At 51.4% G+C, this 16,070-nt stretch overlaps 2 protein-coding genes, 1 long non-coding RNA gene and 5 other non-coding genes across 11 annotated transcripts in view; 1 reads left to right on the top strand and 7 right to left on the bottom strand.

Moving 5' to 3' along the window:
• Window positions 1–269: 269 nt before the first annotated feature.
• Window positions 270–5,390, bottom strand: LOC105237440. The gene is made up of 3 exons (XR_002142581.2): window positions 4,844–5,390; window positions 2,244–2,362; window positions 270–722 (listed from the first exon to the last, which is right to left on the bottom strand). It is a non-coding gene; the product is annotated as an uncharacterized LOC105237440 (long non-coding RNA).
• A 22-nt stretch (window positions 5,391–5,412) lies between these two features.
• Window positions 5,413–10,213, top strand: IDH3B (isocitrate dehydrogenase (NAD(+)) 3 non-catalytic subunit beta). Of its 3 annotated transcripts, XR_004619532.1 has the most exons (13): window positions 5,413–5,512; window positions 5,641–5,721; window positions 5,824–5,922; window positions 6,022–6,142; window positions 7,594–7,654; window positions 7,731–7,863; window positions 7,971–8,104; window positions 8,197–8,299; window positions 8,395–8,541; window positions 8,774–8,868; window positions 8,993–9,053; window positions 9,764–9,969; window positions 10,085–10,213. XR_004619532.1 is itself a non-coding variant. In XM_011224401.3 (12 exons), the coding sequence occupies exons 1-12, from the start codon at window positions 5,477–5,479 to the stop codon at window positions 10,163–10,165; spliced, it is 1,152 nt and encodes a 383-aa protein (XP_011222703.1). In that variant the 5' UTR covers window positions 5,413–5,476; the 3' UTR covers window positions 10,166–10,213. The 3 variants fall into 3 exon arrangements, 2 of the variants coding, with proteins under 2 accessions (XP_011222703.1, XP_002918829.1); XM_011224401.3 differs by lacking the exon at window positions 9,764–9,969; XM_002918783.4 differs by lacking the exon at window positions 10,085–10,213 and having other exon boundaries at window positions 9,764–10,048.
• Window positions 10,210–16,070, bottom strand: part of NOP56 (NOP56 ribonucleoprotein) — an 8,257-nt gene continuing 2,396 nt past the window's right edge. Inside the window, exons 1-12 of one of the 2 annotated variants that reach the window (XM_034640388.1) lie at window positions 15,589–15,865; window positions 15,329–15,418; window positions 14,845–14,959; window positions 13,963–14,124; window positions 13,592–13,790; window positions 13,054–13,241; window positions 12,825–12,976; window positions 12,550–12,650; window positions 12,043–12,191; window positions 11,695–11,816; window positions 11,371–11,508; window positions 10,210–10,679 (exon numbers count right to left, since the gene is read on the bottom strand). In XM_034640388.1, the coding sequence (XP_034496279.1) occupies window positions 10,305–10,679; window positions 11,371–11,508; window positions 11,695–11,816; window positions 12,043–12,191; window positions 12,550–12,650; window positions 12,825–12,976; window positions 13,054–13,241; window positions 13,592–13,790; window positions 13,963–14,124; window positions 14,845–14,959; window positions 15,329–15,418; window positions 15,589–15,591 (1,794 nt within the window). In that variant the 5' untranslated portion in view covers window positions 15,592–15,865 and the 3' untranslated portion in view covers window positions 10,210–10,304. Of the gene's footprint in view, window positions 10,680–11,370; window positions 11,509–11,694; window positions 11,817–12,042; window positions 12,192–12,549; window positions 12,651–12,824; window positions 12,977–13,053; window positions 13,242–13,591; window positions 13,791–13,962; window positions 14,125–14,844; window positions 14,960–15,328; window positions 15,419–15,588; window positions 15,866–16,070 lie in introns of those variants that run through there. The other variant, XM_011224402.3, reaches the window with a different exon arrangement.
• LOC117795827 lies at window positions 11,579–11,649 on the bottom strand. The gene has a single exon (XR_004619981.1). It is a non-coding gene; the product is annotated as a small nucleolar RNA SNORD57 (small nucleolar RNA).
• Window positions 11,908–11,978, bottom strand: LOC117795828. Its single transcript, XR_004619982.1, has one exon. It is a non-coding gene; the product is annotated as a small nucleolar RNA SNORD56 (small nucleolar RNA).
• LOC117795851 lies at window positions 12,402–12,487 on the bottom strand. Its single transcript, XR_004620004.1, has one exon. It is a non-coding gene; the product is annotated as a small nucleolar RNA SNORD86 (small nucleolar RNA).
• LOC117795839 lies at window positions 13,363–13,493 on the bottom strand. The gene has a single exon (XR_004619993.1). It is a non-coding gene; the product is annotated as a small nucleolar RNA SNORA51 (small nucleolar RNA).
• LOC117795853 lies at window positions 14,284–14,351 on the bottom strand. The gene has a single exon (XR_004620006.1). It is a non-coding gene; the product is annotated as a small nucleolar RNA SNORD110 (small nucleolar RNA).

Below are 16,070 nucleotides of genomic sequence, written 5' to 3'. Positions count from 1 at the left end.
AGGTGTTCGTTCTTTCTTTTCTTCCTTCCTTCCTTCCTTCCTTCCTTCCTTCTTCCTTCCTTCTTCCTTCCTTCTTCCTCCCTCCCTCCCTCCTTCCTTCCTTCCTTCTTCCTTCCTTCCTTCCTTCTTCCTTCCTTCTTCCTCCCTCCCACCCTTCCTTCTTCCTTCCTTCCTTCCTTTCGATTTTATTTATTTGAGAGAGAGAGCAGAGCAAGAGAGAGAGAGAGAGCACGAATGAGGGGGAGGGGCAGAGAGAGAGAGAGGGAGAAGCAGGCTCCCCACTGAGAAGGGAACCCAACGACGCAGGGCTGAATCCCAGGACCCCAAGATCATGACCCGAGCTGAAGGCAGACACTTAACCAACTGAGCCACCCAGGTGTCCTGAAACACAGGTGTTTTTTAGAAGCTCCCCCGTTGAGTCTAAAATGCAGCCAGGTGTGAATTAGTTTAAGCCAATCAGGACAAACCTCTTCCCCTCTTTCTTAGTCTTCTTTGCAGTAGGAGTGGTCACAGACCTAGTTCTGGCCTGTGATACCTAAGTGGAACTCTGCCCGCAGTGTTGCTGGGAAAGCTTTTACATTTCCGGTAAGAAGGAGCAGACATGGCTGGGACTGTTCTTTTTCCTCCTTTCCAGCTGAATGCAGAAGTGATGTCTAGAGCTGCAGCAGTCATGTGGTGATGATGAGGCACCAGGGATGAGGATGTCAGACAACACACTAAGGCTGGCAGAGTGGAAAATCAGAGAGGCAGGATCAAAGAGGGAGTCACCAAGCAGTTAAACCAATCCCGCTAACTTCTTACCTTCAGAAATGAGGGGGAAAGCCCCAGGCCCTAATTTATTTAATGACTTTTCTTTTCATTGCAGCAGAACATATTCGTAACTGAAACACGGGTACAGGTGCTTTGGGGGGACTTTGTAACGTTTATCACGTGTACCAAGAAGATCGGGTGTGCAAAGCAACATTACTGGTAATGGTCCAAACTAGAAACCACCTAAATATCCATCAACTTGAGAAAGGCTCAATAAACTTAGTAAATTCACGTGATAGAATACTACACAGCAAAATGAAACGAGCCTGCTCCTTTTCTAAAACAGATTTCTAGTATTGAGTGACAAAAAGTGAATTATAAGACAGTAAGTATATAAAGCATAAAACCATTTCTTCTAAAGCGCCCACCTTACACTGAAAACAATGCTACATATTCCGTGTGTAGTGGGGAGTGTACACGCATAGGAAAAAGGTTTTGAAGGAGATGACTAGCTGCCTCTGGAGACAGGGCAAACAGAGTGAGGCCTGTGGCTGGGGTGCTAAGAAACTTCAGCTTTCTTTATGATTTAGAGTACTTTCTTAAAAAAGGAACATCATCATTTACTACTTACTAGTTTACTAATTATAAACACCCAAGCAAACTCTTATATGAAAACTAACAGAAAAAAGAGGCTCTACTTTTTGGTGGCTCCTCCCAGTCGCTGACATCACCTTTCTCCTTCTGTGGTATTTCTCTCCTCCTGGTCTCTCCTGCTCATCAAGAGAAGATTCTGGTACCCAGATCCTCGCCTTTCCCCTGCCTCGGCTGATGACACTATCATGGGTGACTCCCATGGGGATACAGATGATCCATCCGATATTGACGGTCTGAATCCTCTTCTGCAGGGGTCTCTTTGAGCTCTCTTTGGCACCCACTCCTACAGCCCCATCTGGGACCTCATTGTCACTGGCATCCGCACTGCTTCCGAAACTGCTGGTGGAGACACCCTCCTGGCTTTCCAGCTCACTGCTCAGTGACTCCCACCAGCACTGCTCTTGGAATATTTTGGGATCTTTGGTCCTATTCTCACCTGCCCATCCATTAGACCTCTTCTGACTGTCTTTACATCCCTCTGGATTCCATGTTGGCATCACCCTCAACTCTGTTGTACTTCTTTCTGGCAAAATAGTATTTTTCGATGAACCCAAGAGTTAGCTTTCTCCACGAAATCACACACAGCTGTGCCATACCATGATCAATTCACATCACCATCCCAACAGGGTCCTCAGTATTGCTCGTAAACTCCTCTCTATTTCTCTCAGTCCTGAGACTTGCACCAATCTTATTCACCATTCCTCACTGTACATCAACTCCTCAAACATGCCTGCTCTCCTCACCATGTCCCAGAGTATGCACCATGTTCATTCTCACCTCCGCAGGGTCGTAGCTGCCTTGTTCAGATTCTCTGCCAGCTGGTGCAGCCAGTTCCTTACCTGCTTCGGATGTCAGCTGTCAACGGCTCACAGCTACCTCCTTCTCTGGTGGGTTGTCGGTGGACAAATGGAGCCTCCAAGAGCCACGGAGATGCCAGGAAGGTTAGACCATGCAGGGCCTAAGTGAAATGTGGAATGAAATGTAATTTCTATTCGTGACAAAGTCAAGGGTACTACATGTAGCACTACAATTCCATTCTACCTTCATAATGAAAGGAAGTGCTAAATTTCAGTTGGAGGTGAGTAAGAATAAAGATGTGATTTTTGGATTTTCCCCATCCAAGTTCATGATACTGGTTTGTATTCATGGACATCTGTAGACTGTCGACCCCAGGTTAAGACTCCTGTACTAGAGATCTGTAGGCCTAGGAAACTGATATTCAATTCACTCAGCCTCACACTATATGCTTTTTTTTTTTTAAGATTATTTATTTATTTATTTGACATAGATAGAGACAGCCAGTGAGAGAGGGAACACAAGCAGGGGGAGTGGGAGAGGAAGAAGCAGTCATAGCGGAAGAGCCTGATGTGGGGCTCGATCCCATAACACCGGGATCACGCCCTGAGCCAAAGGCAGACGCTTAACCGCTGTGCCACCCAGGCGCCCCCACACTATATGCTTCTTAACAGTTCAACAGGCTGTTTAACAGTTAAGCAGTCCCTCCGCTGCCCAAGAGACTGTTTGAGGAACTTTTCAAGGGTCCTGGCTAAACTTCCCCATTCTCAGGCAGTATCAATGAGAGATGCCTTCCTGGGGACTGGGAAGGCCAGGAGAGCTTGCCAAGCTCATAGGGAAGACACAATGGCCTTCAGACAATGATGGTCTCATCTTCTCAGCTTGAGTCAACTGGTACCCTTCATCAGTCCTTTTCACACTGGGGACAGCCACATGGTTTCATATCAGTTAGATATTTGAAAGTCAGGCTGGGCTCAATTAAGGGCAGAATGTCTTAGATATTGCTTGAATGTCAGGCTGGGCAGAATTTAGGGATGAAAATTAATGTTGTAGTTATTCTCAAGAAAATTAATATTTTTGGGGATTAAAATTAGATTATCACCAGAGATTGGATCAAGATGGCACATCTCTCTTCTTTCTCACCCTAAATTTCCTAAAGTAACAGAAAATATAAATTTTTAAGAAGAGTAAATCTCTTACTTTTTCTTCATCAGAGTTATATTCGGAGGAGAAAAATGGGGGTGGATGGCAATAGCAGTGTGGACGTTGGGACTAGGGAATCTAGGGTTTTTTTTTGTTTGTTTGTTTTTGTTTTGTTTTTAAGCAGACTCTGGGAGTGCCATGTGGGGCTTGAACTCATGACCCTGAGATCAAGATCTGAGCTGAGATCAAGAGTTGGTCACTCAAGTGACTGAGCCACCCAGGTGCCCCGATGCTATTTTTTTTTAAGTGAGAGCTTTTATTTATTTATTTATTTATTTATTTAAAGATCTTATTTATTCATCTATTAGAGAGAGCACAAGCAGGGGGAAAAAGCAGGGGGGAGCAGCAGGCAGAGGGAGAGGGAGAAGCAGGCCTCCGGCTGAGCAAGGAGCCTGATGCGGTACTCGATCCCAGGACCCCAAGATCATGACCTGAACTGAAGGCAAATGTTTAACTGACTCAGCCACCCAGGTGTCCCTAACGCTCTCTAGTTTTGATTTGTTTCATGGGATAAATGAATGGAGATGGAGGAGATTATATTAATAGTATACATTAACTATAATATTTATAGCAGCCTTATATTTACACAGCACTTTTCATTTGTTCAAGACTCTTACACATTATCTAATCTTTAAATCTATAAATCTTCTCATCCCATTACTGTAGAGAATGCTCTGTCTAAAGGAATGCAGAGAAGGAGGCACAAAGCCTGTACATGGCCCCTAAGGCTAGAACAACTACATTCCTGCCCTTGGGATGGCAGAATGCCCAGCACCTTTTTCAGACAGATGAGGTATAGGAAGTACAGAGAACCTACCTAGTGTTTGACTTTCAGTGTGTATCATCTGGAAGTGCCTGTTAGAAATGTATTTTCTGGGGCCCCAATCTTGAGACTCAGATTCTGCAAGTCTGGGGTAGAACTCCTAAGTCTGCATTTTTAACAAATGCCCCTGGTCCACTTGGGCAAGTGGTCCAAAACCACGCTTCTAGAATATGGGTTTAGGCAAATCCTCCTGTGCCATTTTGTTTTTAGGCAGGTCACCTGTAAACAGCACATGTATGGAATTTTAAAAATCAGTCTGGGAGCACCCGGCTGGCGCGGTTAGTAAAGCATTTGACTCTTGATCTCAGGGTTGTGAGTTCCAGCCCCCTGTTGGGTGTAGAGATTGCTTAAAAATAAAATCCCAGGGGCGCCTGGGTAGCGCAGTCGTTAAGTGTCTGCCTTCGGCTCAGGGCGTGATCCTGGCGTTCCAGGATCAAGTCCCACATCGGGCTCCTCCACTATGAGACTGCTGCTTCCTCTCCCACTTCCCCTGCTGTGTTCCCTCTCTCGCTGGCTGTCTCTCTGTCACATAAATAAATAAGAAAATCTTTTAAAAAATTAAAATAAAATCCTAAAAAAAAATTAATTAGTTGAAAATTTCCCTTGGGTCACACTTACATGCTTGAAGTAATTTCTGCCTCCAGTTATTGGTCCTGCCCAGGGTAGTTGAGGGCTGGGACACACTATTAGGGAAACAACTGTCAGGGCAACGAAGAAGACCACATCGGAAAAAACAACGAGAAAATTTGATTGACACCGAGTAACTGGTTAGGCTAGGAGATCGCAGGAGAAAACAGACACACACCTTCCCCCATGGACTGTGTTGTGTCCATGTACTCTTTTAGTGCCTCATATACGAACGTTCTGCGAGTATTGGCTAAGACAGTAACAAAGACATAGACACAAAAACATTAAGAAAAGACAGATTTCTCGGTATTGTTTCTCAACCCGTTCAACTCAGGTACTCGCATAAAATCTCATCTTCTTCAGTGTTAGTTTCAACATAAATTAAATATGGAGACTGAAAACAAAGCAACAGACAAAGCGGTTGTGTGTCCCGTCAGGCTCCAGGGCAAGGGACAAGGAGAAGACGAGGAAGGAGCAAGAGCCACAGGAGAGGACACGTGGCGTCAGTCGGGGAACAGCGAACCGCCCACCGCCCGACACCCGAGTATTTCGCGGACCGGAAGTCGGGGTGCCCGGCCACGCCGGCGTCCTGCGTCACTTCCCCCGGGACTTCCTGCTGAGAACATGGCAGCTCTCATAGGTGTCCGCTGTTTGACCCGAGTGAGGCCCGGGGTCAGGTCGCGCCGGGGGAGGGCGGGGGAGCGGCGGGCTTGCACCGGGCTCACTACAGTATCCGGGGTCTGGGCCTCCCGTACCCGACCTCACAGGCGTGCGCGTCTGTGTCGCAGGCGCTGGTCGCCGCCCCGAATCCCGGGGCATGGAGGAACCTGTGTACCTCGGCCGTGGCTCACGCCGCCTCGCGGAGCCAGGTAAGGGCAAGTCCGAGAGCGGTGTGCCCACTCCCCTGTCCCCTCATTCCCTCTCTCCGGGAGTCTGTTCTGCCGCCCTAGCTCTGATGGCACCGCTTGCAGGCTGAGGACATGAGGGTGGAGGGAGCCTTTCCCGTGACGATGCTGCCAGGAGACGGCGTGGGACCTGAACTGATGCACGCTGTCAAGGAGGTGTTCAAGGTGAGTGCCATGGGGCCATCAGCCAGCACGGACTGTGGGGTGGGGTGGAAAGGACTTATTCGATCCTGACCTGGAGATTTTGGGGACGTGTCCCCGAAGGCTGCCTCTGTCCCAGTGGAGTTCCAGGAGCATCACCTGAGCGAGGTGCAGAATATGGCATCAGAGGAGAAGCTGGAGCAGGTGTTGAGTTCCATGAAGGAGAACAAGGTGGCCATCATTGGTATGCGTGCCCCTTTGCTACTCCACCCATATACCCTTTAAAATCATGTGAACAAATGCTGTTTAATCATCTTTCTGGACATAATGACATATTAAGTCCCCCACGCTCCCATCACTATTTTGTGGTCACTTGTTTCTTCTGTCTTTTAACTCAGGAGTTGAGAGATCACGTGAGCTGTCTTTGCAGGAAGGCTTCAAGGGTTTGAAGTCCGTCAGGGGGCTACATCATGGGTCATTACATCTTGTTAATCGTGTTTCTAGAATGCCGCTTCTAGCTGCCTCTTTTCTTCTGTATTCCCCTCTGCTTCTCTGCTTTAATCTCATTAGATTGTTTTTCTTCGGCTTCCAGTTCTGCCCCTCCAGTCCATCTTCTGCATCTCTTCTTTTGGAAAGACCAACATGACTTTGCCAGGCCCAGCCTTAGCATAGGAAAGTAAGTTCTTCATAAGCTGACTCTCAGCTCTTCTGCTTTTATTCCCATAATACTGGTTCTGTGCTTTGGTCACACTGGACCGTTAGTTTCCAAATACATGTACTATCTTGACTTAGGTTGTTACTTCTGCCCAGAATGTTCTTCCTTTGATGCTACCTGTTAGACTAGTTCTCACTCTTTATAGTTTCCTAGGGCTGCTGTACACATTACCTCAAAGCTAGTGGCCTAAAATAACAAAATCTGTTCTCACAGTTCTGGAGGCCAGAATCCCAAAATTAAGGTGTTGGAAGGGCTTCCTCTGAAGACTTAAAGGAGAATGCTTCCTCGCCTCTTCCAGCTACTGGTGGCTCCTGGTGTTCCTTGGTGTTTCTTGGCTCATAGATGTATTACTACAGTCTCTGCCTCAGTCTTCATATGGCTTTTCCCTCTCTGTGTCTGTGTATCTGTCTCTCTTTCTTTTCCTGTAGAAGGACTTGTCATTGGGTTTAGGGCCTACCCTAATTCAAGATGATTTCATCTCAAGATCCTTAATTATGTCTGCAAACACTGTTTTCCCAAATAAGGTCACATTTACAGGTTCTAGGGGTTAGGGCGTGGACATACCGTTTTGGGGTCACTGTTCAGCCTATTGTACTCCCTTAACCTAAGGCTTGGCTGAAAGTATGGGTTGAAAAAATGTCAAGTAGGTAGACATGCAAACATCAAGAAGGGTCATAAATCCCTTAGCATTGTTTCTCAGCCTGTTAAACCCAGGCTCTTTGATCACATGAAAAAGTTTTCTGTCCTTCTTTTAGGTCATTTTGAAGTTTTAACCTAAATTAAATACAGTGACTAAAAATAAAACACTGGTTTTAACTGCTTTTTTTTTTTTTGCCTTCAGAGGCACTTGAAGACTAGTCACAGATTTGAGAGTGGGAGATGAGAGTCTGGGTTGCATCATGTCACTGAGAGGATCAGACACTGATCTGGGTTCCCTTGGGCTTGGCCTGTGCCCAACCCCGACCCCTTTGTTTACGCAGGAAAGATCCATACCCCGATGGAGTATAAGGGGGAGCTAGCCTCCTACGATATGCGGCTGAGGTAGGTGGTGGGGGCCATGGGTCAGAGGAGTCCTGGAGCACCAGGCGTGGTGCTGATGGCGCTGCTCCACCCCCAGGCGTAAGTTGGACTTGTTTGCCAATGTAGTCCATGTGAAATCACTTCCGGGGTACAAGACTCGACACAACAATCTAGATCTCGTGATCATTCGAGAGCAGACAGAAGGGGAATACAGCTCACTGGAACATGAGGTGAGGCCCTAGAGATTGGGGAGGCCAGGGGTGAAGGTGGGAGGAGAGCGGCATAGCTCCTTCCCTTCTTTCCAGGGTCACCTGGCTGCTTCTCTCTTCTTACCCAGAGTGCAAGGGGTGTGATTGAGTGCTTGAAGATTGTCACTCGAACCAAATCTCAGCGGATTGCAAAGTTTGCCTTTGACTATGCCACCAAGAAGGGGCGGGGCAAGGTCACGGCTGTCCACAAGGCCAACATCATGTGAGGGACATGGCTTTGCACGGGGTAGGCTCCTGGGAAGGTAGCCCCTTGCACTGTCATGACTGAATCTGTTCCCTTTGGCCCATGGACAGGAAACTTGGGGATGGGTTGTTCCTGCAGTGCTGTGAGGAGGTTGCTGAACTGTACCCCAAAATCAAGTTCGAGACAATGATCATAGACAACTGCTGCATGCAGGTAACGTCCTCCCTGAGTCTCCACTCTCGCCGTGCCAGGGATGGGCAGGGAGCAGAGCTCACTTCTCTTGTCCACGCCCACATTGTGCCCCCTAGCTGGTGCAGAATCCTTACCAGTTTGATGTGCTGGTGATGCCCAATCTCTACGGGAACATTATTGACAATCTGGCTGCTGGCTTGGTCGGGGGAGCTGGTGTGGTCCCCGGTGAGAGCTATAGTGCAGAGTATGCAGTCTTTGAGACGGTGAGTGAGGTCCCCTCTTCCCTCTCTGCATGCCTGTCTTCTGACTTGAGGTCCCTTGATAGCTACCTCCCAATGTGTCCCCCGCCTAAGTGACCCTGGTGTGCTCTGTCCCCCTCTCCCATGCCTCTTCTCAGTGTCCCTGGCCTGATCTCTCTTTCCTAATGCCCTTCCCTGACCTCAGCCTCTGCATAACGTCTGCCCCCAGTGACTCTGGTCTGCTCTCTCTCCACAGGGTGCCCGGCACCCATTTGCCCAGGCAGTGGGCAGGAACATAGCCAACCCCACAGCCATGCTGCTCTCAGCTTCCAACATGCTGCGGCATCTCAAGTAGGTCTCTCAAGCAGGTCGTGGCGGGCTGGGGTCGGGGCTGGGTGTTTTAAGGGGGAGCACAGACGAGGAAATTGGGAATGACGTGGGGAGAATCTCAGTTCCTTCCTGTCCACATTGACAGTCTCGAGTATCACTCCAACATGATTGCAGATGCGGTGAAGAAGGTGATTAAAGTTGGCAAGGTGAGTCAGGAAGGCTGTGGGTTTCAGGGCCTTGGCACTCCTCTTTGGGGAACCTGAATTGGGGCCTCCTTTCCCTCGAGGTCCCCAGAACATCTTCTGCTCTCTGATCTTCCCCTGTGGCTCTCAGGGCTGTTCTTCACCTCCCTTCTTCTGGCTGTTTCATCCTCTGGCTCTTCTTCGCCTTTGGTTACCGTCTGCTATTCCCTCTTTCCTGCTCCATCCGTTGGCTCTTTTATGGCCATCTTAATGCAGCACTTGCGGCTCTCTGGGCTCTCTGTCCGGGGAGAGCACGGGGGATAGAGGAGCAGAGGGAGATAGCAGGCAGGGTGAGGCACAGGTGTCGCAGTCTCCACACCTGGAAGCCCATCCTCGGCTGCACTCCCTGGCCTCCTTTCCTCCCACCTGGTCTGATTTTCTCCCAGGCATCCTCATCCTGTCTCTGATGTGCATTTCCCATCTCACTTCATGCTCAGCCTTCCTCCATCCTGCCCAGGCTGCAGCGCAGCTCTGAGCGCAGCTCCAGCCCGCTGCCAGGAGCGGCTGGGCCCGCGCTCTCCCAAACCTGGCCGCCTCCTTGCGACTCTGCTGCACTGCATCTTCTTCCTGGCCTTGCCATCCTTTCTTGGATTCCATTTCCATCCCATTGCCCTATCCCCCCTTCATGGGCTCTCTTCTCTTCTCCCCACGGCTGTTGCCGGTGGTGGCTGTAGGTGCGGACTCGAGACATGGGCGGCTACAGCACCACAACCGACTTCATCAAGTCTGTCATCGGCCACCTGCACCCCCACGGGGGCTAGACCCCTTTATTCCCTCCAACCTCCCAAGGACCATACTACCTACACCTCCCTTCAGTACAGTGGACCAGAGAAGAGTTCTTAACCCTTTAGACCATAACCATCATCTGGGCAGAGCCTAGGTTGTCCTGGGGCTGGCTTCCTTAGGGACCGGTGTTATCAGGTGGGGGTGGGGGGTGGGGGAGAGGTTAGGGTTGGGGCCTAGGCCACAGGGATGATGACAATTCTCCCCTACAGGTTCGAACTTCTGACATGGGTGGCTATGCCACCTGCCAAGACTTCACTGAGGCGGTCATTGGTGCTCTGCCTCAAGCATAGGTCCCACCCATACCCGTGTAAGGTGTTCAATAAAACATATGTACTGACTCTTGTGAAGTTGTTTTTATTGGGGTATAAGGAATGGGTTGGGGAAGGTCACGTGGCTTATGCCCCCCCCCCCACCGGGTAAATGTCCATTCTAATCTTCCTGGGATAGCTTCTGAAGCTTTTTCTTTTTCTTGGAGCTGCTGCTCTTGCTGCCAGCAGCTTCTTCAGGTCCACTGCTGAGTGGCTCCTCCTTGGAAGAGAATTTCCTCTTTTTCTTGGGGGTGCTCCTGTTTCCCGCCTCTTCAGCATCACTAACTGGTTCCTCTTTGGGGGCAGATTTCTTCCTCTTGGGAAGACTGACACTGCCAGCTGTCTCTTCAAGGTCACTACTAACCAGCTCCTCCTTGGAAAAAGACTTCTTTTTCTTGGGTTTGGAGACAGGGACAGAGGAGTCTTCCATTCCATTCTCCTGTGGAGTCTCCTGGGGCTTTTGCTTTTTCTTCTTTTTGGGTCTTTCACTTGTCTCCTGAAGAGTGAAATAGGCGTGAAACCATCACCCATTGTATGAACACACACAGCTCTATTAAAATTCCAGCAACTAAGTAGTTGGGGCAGAAAGATGTAGAAATGTGAAAATTGCCCAGTGTTTCTGGGGTGGTTTTAAACAGACACTGGAAATCCACCCCAAGGGTGACTCCCACTTAGGGAGAATATTCTCTAAGCCCATGAAATAGCTTATAGAAAAGACCTCAATAGAACCACCATGCCATGTTGCAAAGGAGACCCTGAAAAACGACTTGCCAAACTGGGCACTCCATGGAAATCCCAGGTGGGGGACCCTGCGGTAGCATCCTGGAGACCTCCCTGCCCCAAGCCCCACTAGGAAAGGCTACCACCTCCGACGCATGGCTGAGAACGCACAGAGCAGGGGTTTACACTACCCCCAGTGGAGGAGTCCTGGGAGGCAGCCGAGGACAGAACACTTGCCCAGGGGCCGGGGGTGCTACAACCAGCTCTCTGGGCTCCTGAGCCCGTTCTCTCTGCGCCTATCTCCTTCCTATAGAATCAAGAGGTAGTTGAGATGTTTCAGGTCCTTATTTCAGTCCAAAAGCCTGGACTCAAGACCATGGCTTGAGGTAGCACGTCCTCTGTTCTGCTGTTGAGAACCCCACATCCAGGGTCTTCACCCCGGGCCGAGGGCTGGCCTGCCTACTGACCTCACACTCCTCCGGGGTACTGCTGCTGTTTTCTGAAGACGCGAGGGCCAGGGCGGCCAGCCGTTTCTTCTCCTTCTTCAGGCGTTTCTTCTCCTGCTTCTCCAGCTTCCTAGCCATCTCAGCAGCCGCTTCCTCTGCCTGGCCAAAGAAAGGTGCTAGAGAGGCCCCAAAGACTGTACGCTCTCCAGGCCTCCCTTCTGGCTTCACTGGATCAGGCTCATTAAATCAGTTTTTTGCCTCCACTCCACAAGGTCAGGCTAAGCCAGTTCATCACCTCCAACAGCCAGCTCGGGTCCTTCCCCCACCAGCACAGCCCAAACTGACCTGAACCATTGCCTCCTTCATGACATCCAGATTCTTGCGTGGAATCTCTCCTGTCTCATAGAAGGACAGCCGCTCCTCGACTTGCTCTCGAAGCTTCTCTCCAAATACACTTGTGGGCATCTCTGGATGTGTGTGTGTATGTGTGGATAAACAAACCTGTCAGCCCCTAAAGGGCCAGCTACTCCCCACCCTGTTTGCCCTCTACCCTCAGCTTCACTCAGACCCAAAGTATCAACACTCACTAGGTGAACTGCTGTTGACGAAAAATACTGCCATCATTGTAGAAGCTGCTAGTAGTCAGCCTTCCCTCCCTCCCAGCCCTTCTCCTCCAAGCCCCCCCACCCATACCAGAGAAGCAATCAATTCGTGAGGCAATACTGCATTTGTTTGCCAGGTATCGGGAGATGCGGCCTTTGTTCTTGGCAGCTGCTCGGCCAATGAAGGTGGAGTGGAAAATGAGTCCGTATTTTGGGGTGTTACCCCTTGTCTTCAGGGCTCTGGGAGAAGAATATTTAGTGGGGAGTTTTAAGATCAGAAATTTCAACCCTATTAGCCAAGGCAGCTCCTCCCCTCCCCTGTACCCTCGGTCTCCAGAGTGAGCCTCAGGCTGGTGACCCCACCTCATGCCAACCCACAGCCCCCAGAGGCACAGGGAAGGCATCCAATGTCGCTGACCTGGAAATCTCGTCCCTTTGCTGGGCCCTGGGAATCACTCAGACACCAGGACTGGCCATCACCCCCATAGCAGAGGTCTGTATAGGTCAAGGAGCCCTGGTCAGCCATCACCGTGATCCCCAAACAAGCAGTGGGCACCAGAAGTGGCACCTGAGTGTGGGCAGGTGCCCTCACTGGTACCTGAACAGGGCCTTTTCAGCCCCAAGGATCTGCACTGTGGACGCGGGATACTTGGCCAGGTTGGTGAGGCTGCCAGCATGAGCAATGAGACGTGCACCTACCTGGAAAAGGATTCGAGGAATTAGAGAAGCTGGAATGGCCCATCTACCAACTGCATAATTCCGCTTCTCGCCATCAAGTACAACCGGGGAAGGTAACAGTGAGTCAGGAAATACAGCAGCATAGACCTACGTTGTAACATTCCTTAGCCCCATTTTGTGTTCCCCATGACGCACCGCTTCCCCAATTAGGGCCGAGAGGCTGGGGGCCACTTGGCTCATCTTGGACCGCAGGTAAGTATGCAGGCTCTGGCGGTACTCTGACAAAGACACCACACGGCTGGAGAAGCTCTCGATGTTTATCAAGTCGATGGCCGATATGTCCATGCCTAAGGGACAGCCAGTGTGAACGCAGGACCAGATATCCATAGCACCAAACTTACTTTGGCCACTAGGCTGTACTGACCCATGGAGGATCGCGAGGCATCCAGAATGGCCTTAGCCTTGGCCCCATCCATCGTCAGCTCTTCCAGCTTCTCCAGCTTCTCTTCATTTAGCTCCCTTCGGTTTCCAATGAACTGAGCAAGGCGGCAGTATGTGGCATTGTCGTTGATGATCTTCACCAGCTCCGGAAAGTGGTACCCATACCACTCCCTGCGAGGAGCCACAGTCACTCCCGGCCCAGCAGCTAGGCCTCCAAGCCACAGCCTCCCCCTTCTCCTTATCTATTCTTTGCCCAGAGAAAAGGGATCAAGGCCAACTCAAAACCTCAACTCCATGTCCCCCCATTCACAATACAGACCAGGCAAAGAGCCTGGGCTGGGGTGTATATGGGTGGATTTACTGTACCTCCTCTTTCTGTACAGGCAGTGTAAGAACACAGCCTGTGGTAAGCACCGGGAGGCTAGGCCCCGCCCCGCCCTGTTCTACCCACGGGACCTAGTCCTGAATTCAGCATTCAAAATTCGCTAAACACCCATTCTTGGGTTGCTTGCGCACTTTACCTGACACGCATGGAGAAAGTATTGATGTCCTTATCCAGCTGGTCCAGGAGGCTGATGGACTGAATAATCATATTATCCACCCGGTTCACATTAAACTTGACTTTGGCACGAGAATAGCTGTGTCCCAGCCCCAACTGGGCTTTACAAGCAGACAGATCTGTCAGACCCTTCACCAGGTTGTGGAAGTGCAGACGAACCCCTGGAGGAGGACAAGACTGTGAGCAAGAAAAGGTTCTAAGCCAGCTCCAGCCCCCATGGGCACCAGCCAAGCAGAAGGGCTTCCCAGATGCAACCTTGAGCACCCTCATTAGGTTTTCAGATCCCCCCTCAAAGATGTCAAGAAAGCCGTGAACATTAACAGGTGGGCCTACCTCGCAGGATCTCCGCGATCACGCCTCCGGTCTGGCAGTTGTACCCCAACTCCTCTTGTATAGCAGCACCGATCTTGGGGTCTCCGACCCCCAGGAGGACTTTCTTCTTTTTGGATGGCAGGTGAGTCTCCAAGAGCAGGCGGAGGTCCTCATGAACAACACCTCAAGGCAAACAACAGAGCTCCCACTAACATGCTGAAGAAGGCTGAAATCATAAAAGGGATCCTGCCCCCAACCACGGATTAAGTGACACACTGATCCTACACTGGTCCCACAGAGCATGCTGGGATGGCATGCCTACATCCTTCCTTGCTTCAGGCTTTGCTCAGAGACATGGAGACATCAGTGACTGAACTCAGGGGATTGACAGATTCAAGTCATCACTGCAAAGCCGGCATCAACCACGGGAGGAAGAGGATTCAGGTCCAACAGCACGCGTGTGAAGTACAGAAGCGAAATCTTAAACATACCCAGGGGCACTAATGAGACAAGCACTTAGTCTATGATTTGCCTTCTGGAGCCAAACCTTTTTGCTTGGTTCTTCTGTATCAAAATTGCCTTTTCCAATTACTTCAACAATGACCGAAGAACCACCTTGAGCATTAAACCACGCCTCCCTACCAGATTTCCCTCAAGAATCATTTACCACTCACAAAGCCTAGGTCCTGGATTGTGCACGTTAAACATACAGTATATCATATTCCCCAGACCTTGCACACTGTTTTAAACCACATCCTATACACACTAAATACTGCCCAACACTTACCAGGTTTACAACAAATTAGCCGAGGAAAGGAAAATGCCATCACAAACTCCCCATGAGGATAAGAGCAGCAGCAACTAATCCTCCGCTTATCTCCCTAAAATACTTGGCCGACTCACCTTCCGACACAGCGTTAGCATTTTCCAAGGCAACCTGGGACGAGGCAAAGGGACAAAAGGCCACGAGACGAACGATGTTGTGGAACTTGCCCAGGTTGAGCACACACTCCTCTACCTTGGGGGAGAAGAGAACATGAGTGGTTTTCTTCCCTCGCTCTTGCCTCTAGGGCGCAGTAAAGCAGCGGTTCTCAGCCCTGGCCGCGTGCAAGAACCAACCGCACGCTTCGTAAATGAGCCGATTACAGACAGGCCCTAAAGCCCGGTCGGCTTCATCGCACGGGGTGGAGTCCAGGGGGCTTCCTTCTAAATGCTCCTAACGCGACTCTAGTCACGAACGCGGGTATGGACCCCGGCTCTGGAGCTTTCGGGCCCAGAGCACCCCCCAATGCGCGCCCGGCCACGTGGGAGCGCGCGGTGCATGCTGGGGCCCCGGGGCCCGAGGGGCTGCGACGCGGCCGGCGAGCCCACCACCCTCTTCACCCACCTGCGGCAGCAGCAAGCTGATCTCCTCCACCTCCTTCAGCGCCAGCAGCGCGTAGCCGACCGCGTGCTCGAACAGCACGTGCAGCAGCACCTGTAAGAGAGCCGGGGAGCGAGCATCAGCGCGGTCCCCGCGTTCGCCCGCCGCGTCTCCCAAGGCAGGCTCTGGCCCCAGCTCCGGCCCCGGCCCCGGCCCCGGCTGTCGCCCGAAGTCAGGCCCAGACCTCGGCCTTCATCCCGCCCGCACCCGCAACCACTCCTCACCATGGCGCCTGCTCCTGGCCCGGCTCGCAATGCGGCGAGGGAGCTCTGGCGCGCGGAACCAGGCTCCGGAGGCCACGCCCCTCGCGCCGCCGGCCAATCAGAGGCCGGGGACGATACCTTTGCGGGCCTTCGGAGGGGTCCGCCGCGGTGGTAGCGCCCGGAGGGCGGGAGGGGGAGCGCGGGCGCGCGGGCGGCCTTCCGGCTTCTGCTGCGGCGCCGGCCGGCGTGGTTGCCGGGGACGCGCGGGATGCGGCCCGGCCTTGCAGGCCGCAAAGCCTTCTAGAAGGCGCTTTTCCGAATAATATTGCAACCCCTCGGGTCTTCAATCGTAGTAATTCTGGATGGCAGAGCTGGACAAGCGCCGGGCGGGAGGCCCCGCGTGGGTCGCGGCGACCATTCTCGTGCAGAAGCTTGCTGAGCCCGCTTTCCGCGGCTTGGGTGACCTGGGTCCAGGGACCAATCCTTGCGCCCCTTCCCCCCCC

The sequence above is a fragment of the Ailuropoda melanoleuca genome, chromosome 13 (genome assembly GCF_002007445.2).
Source record: "Ailuropoda melanoleuca isolate Jingjing chromosome 13, ASM200744v2, whole genome shotgun sequence".
In the NCBI taxonomy this organism is placed as follows: Eukaryota; Metazoa; Chordata; class Mammalia; order Carnivora; family Ursidae; genus Ailuropoda; species Ailuropoda melanoleuca.
Note: the sequence above shows the minus strand (reverse complement) of the source record. Positions and strands in the feature narration are given on the sequence as shown.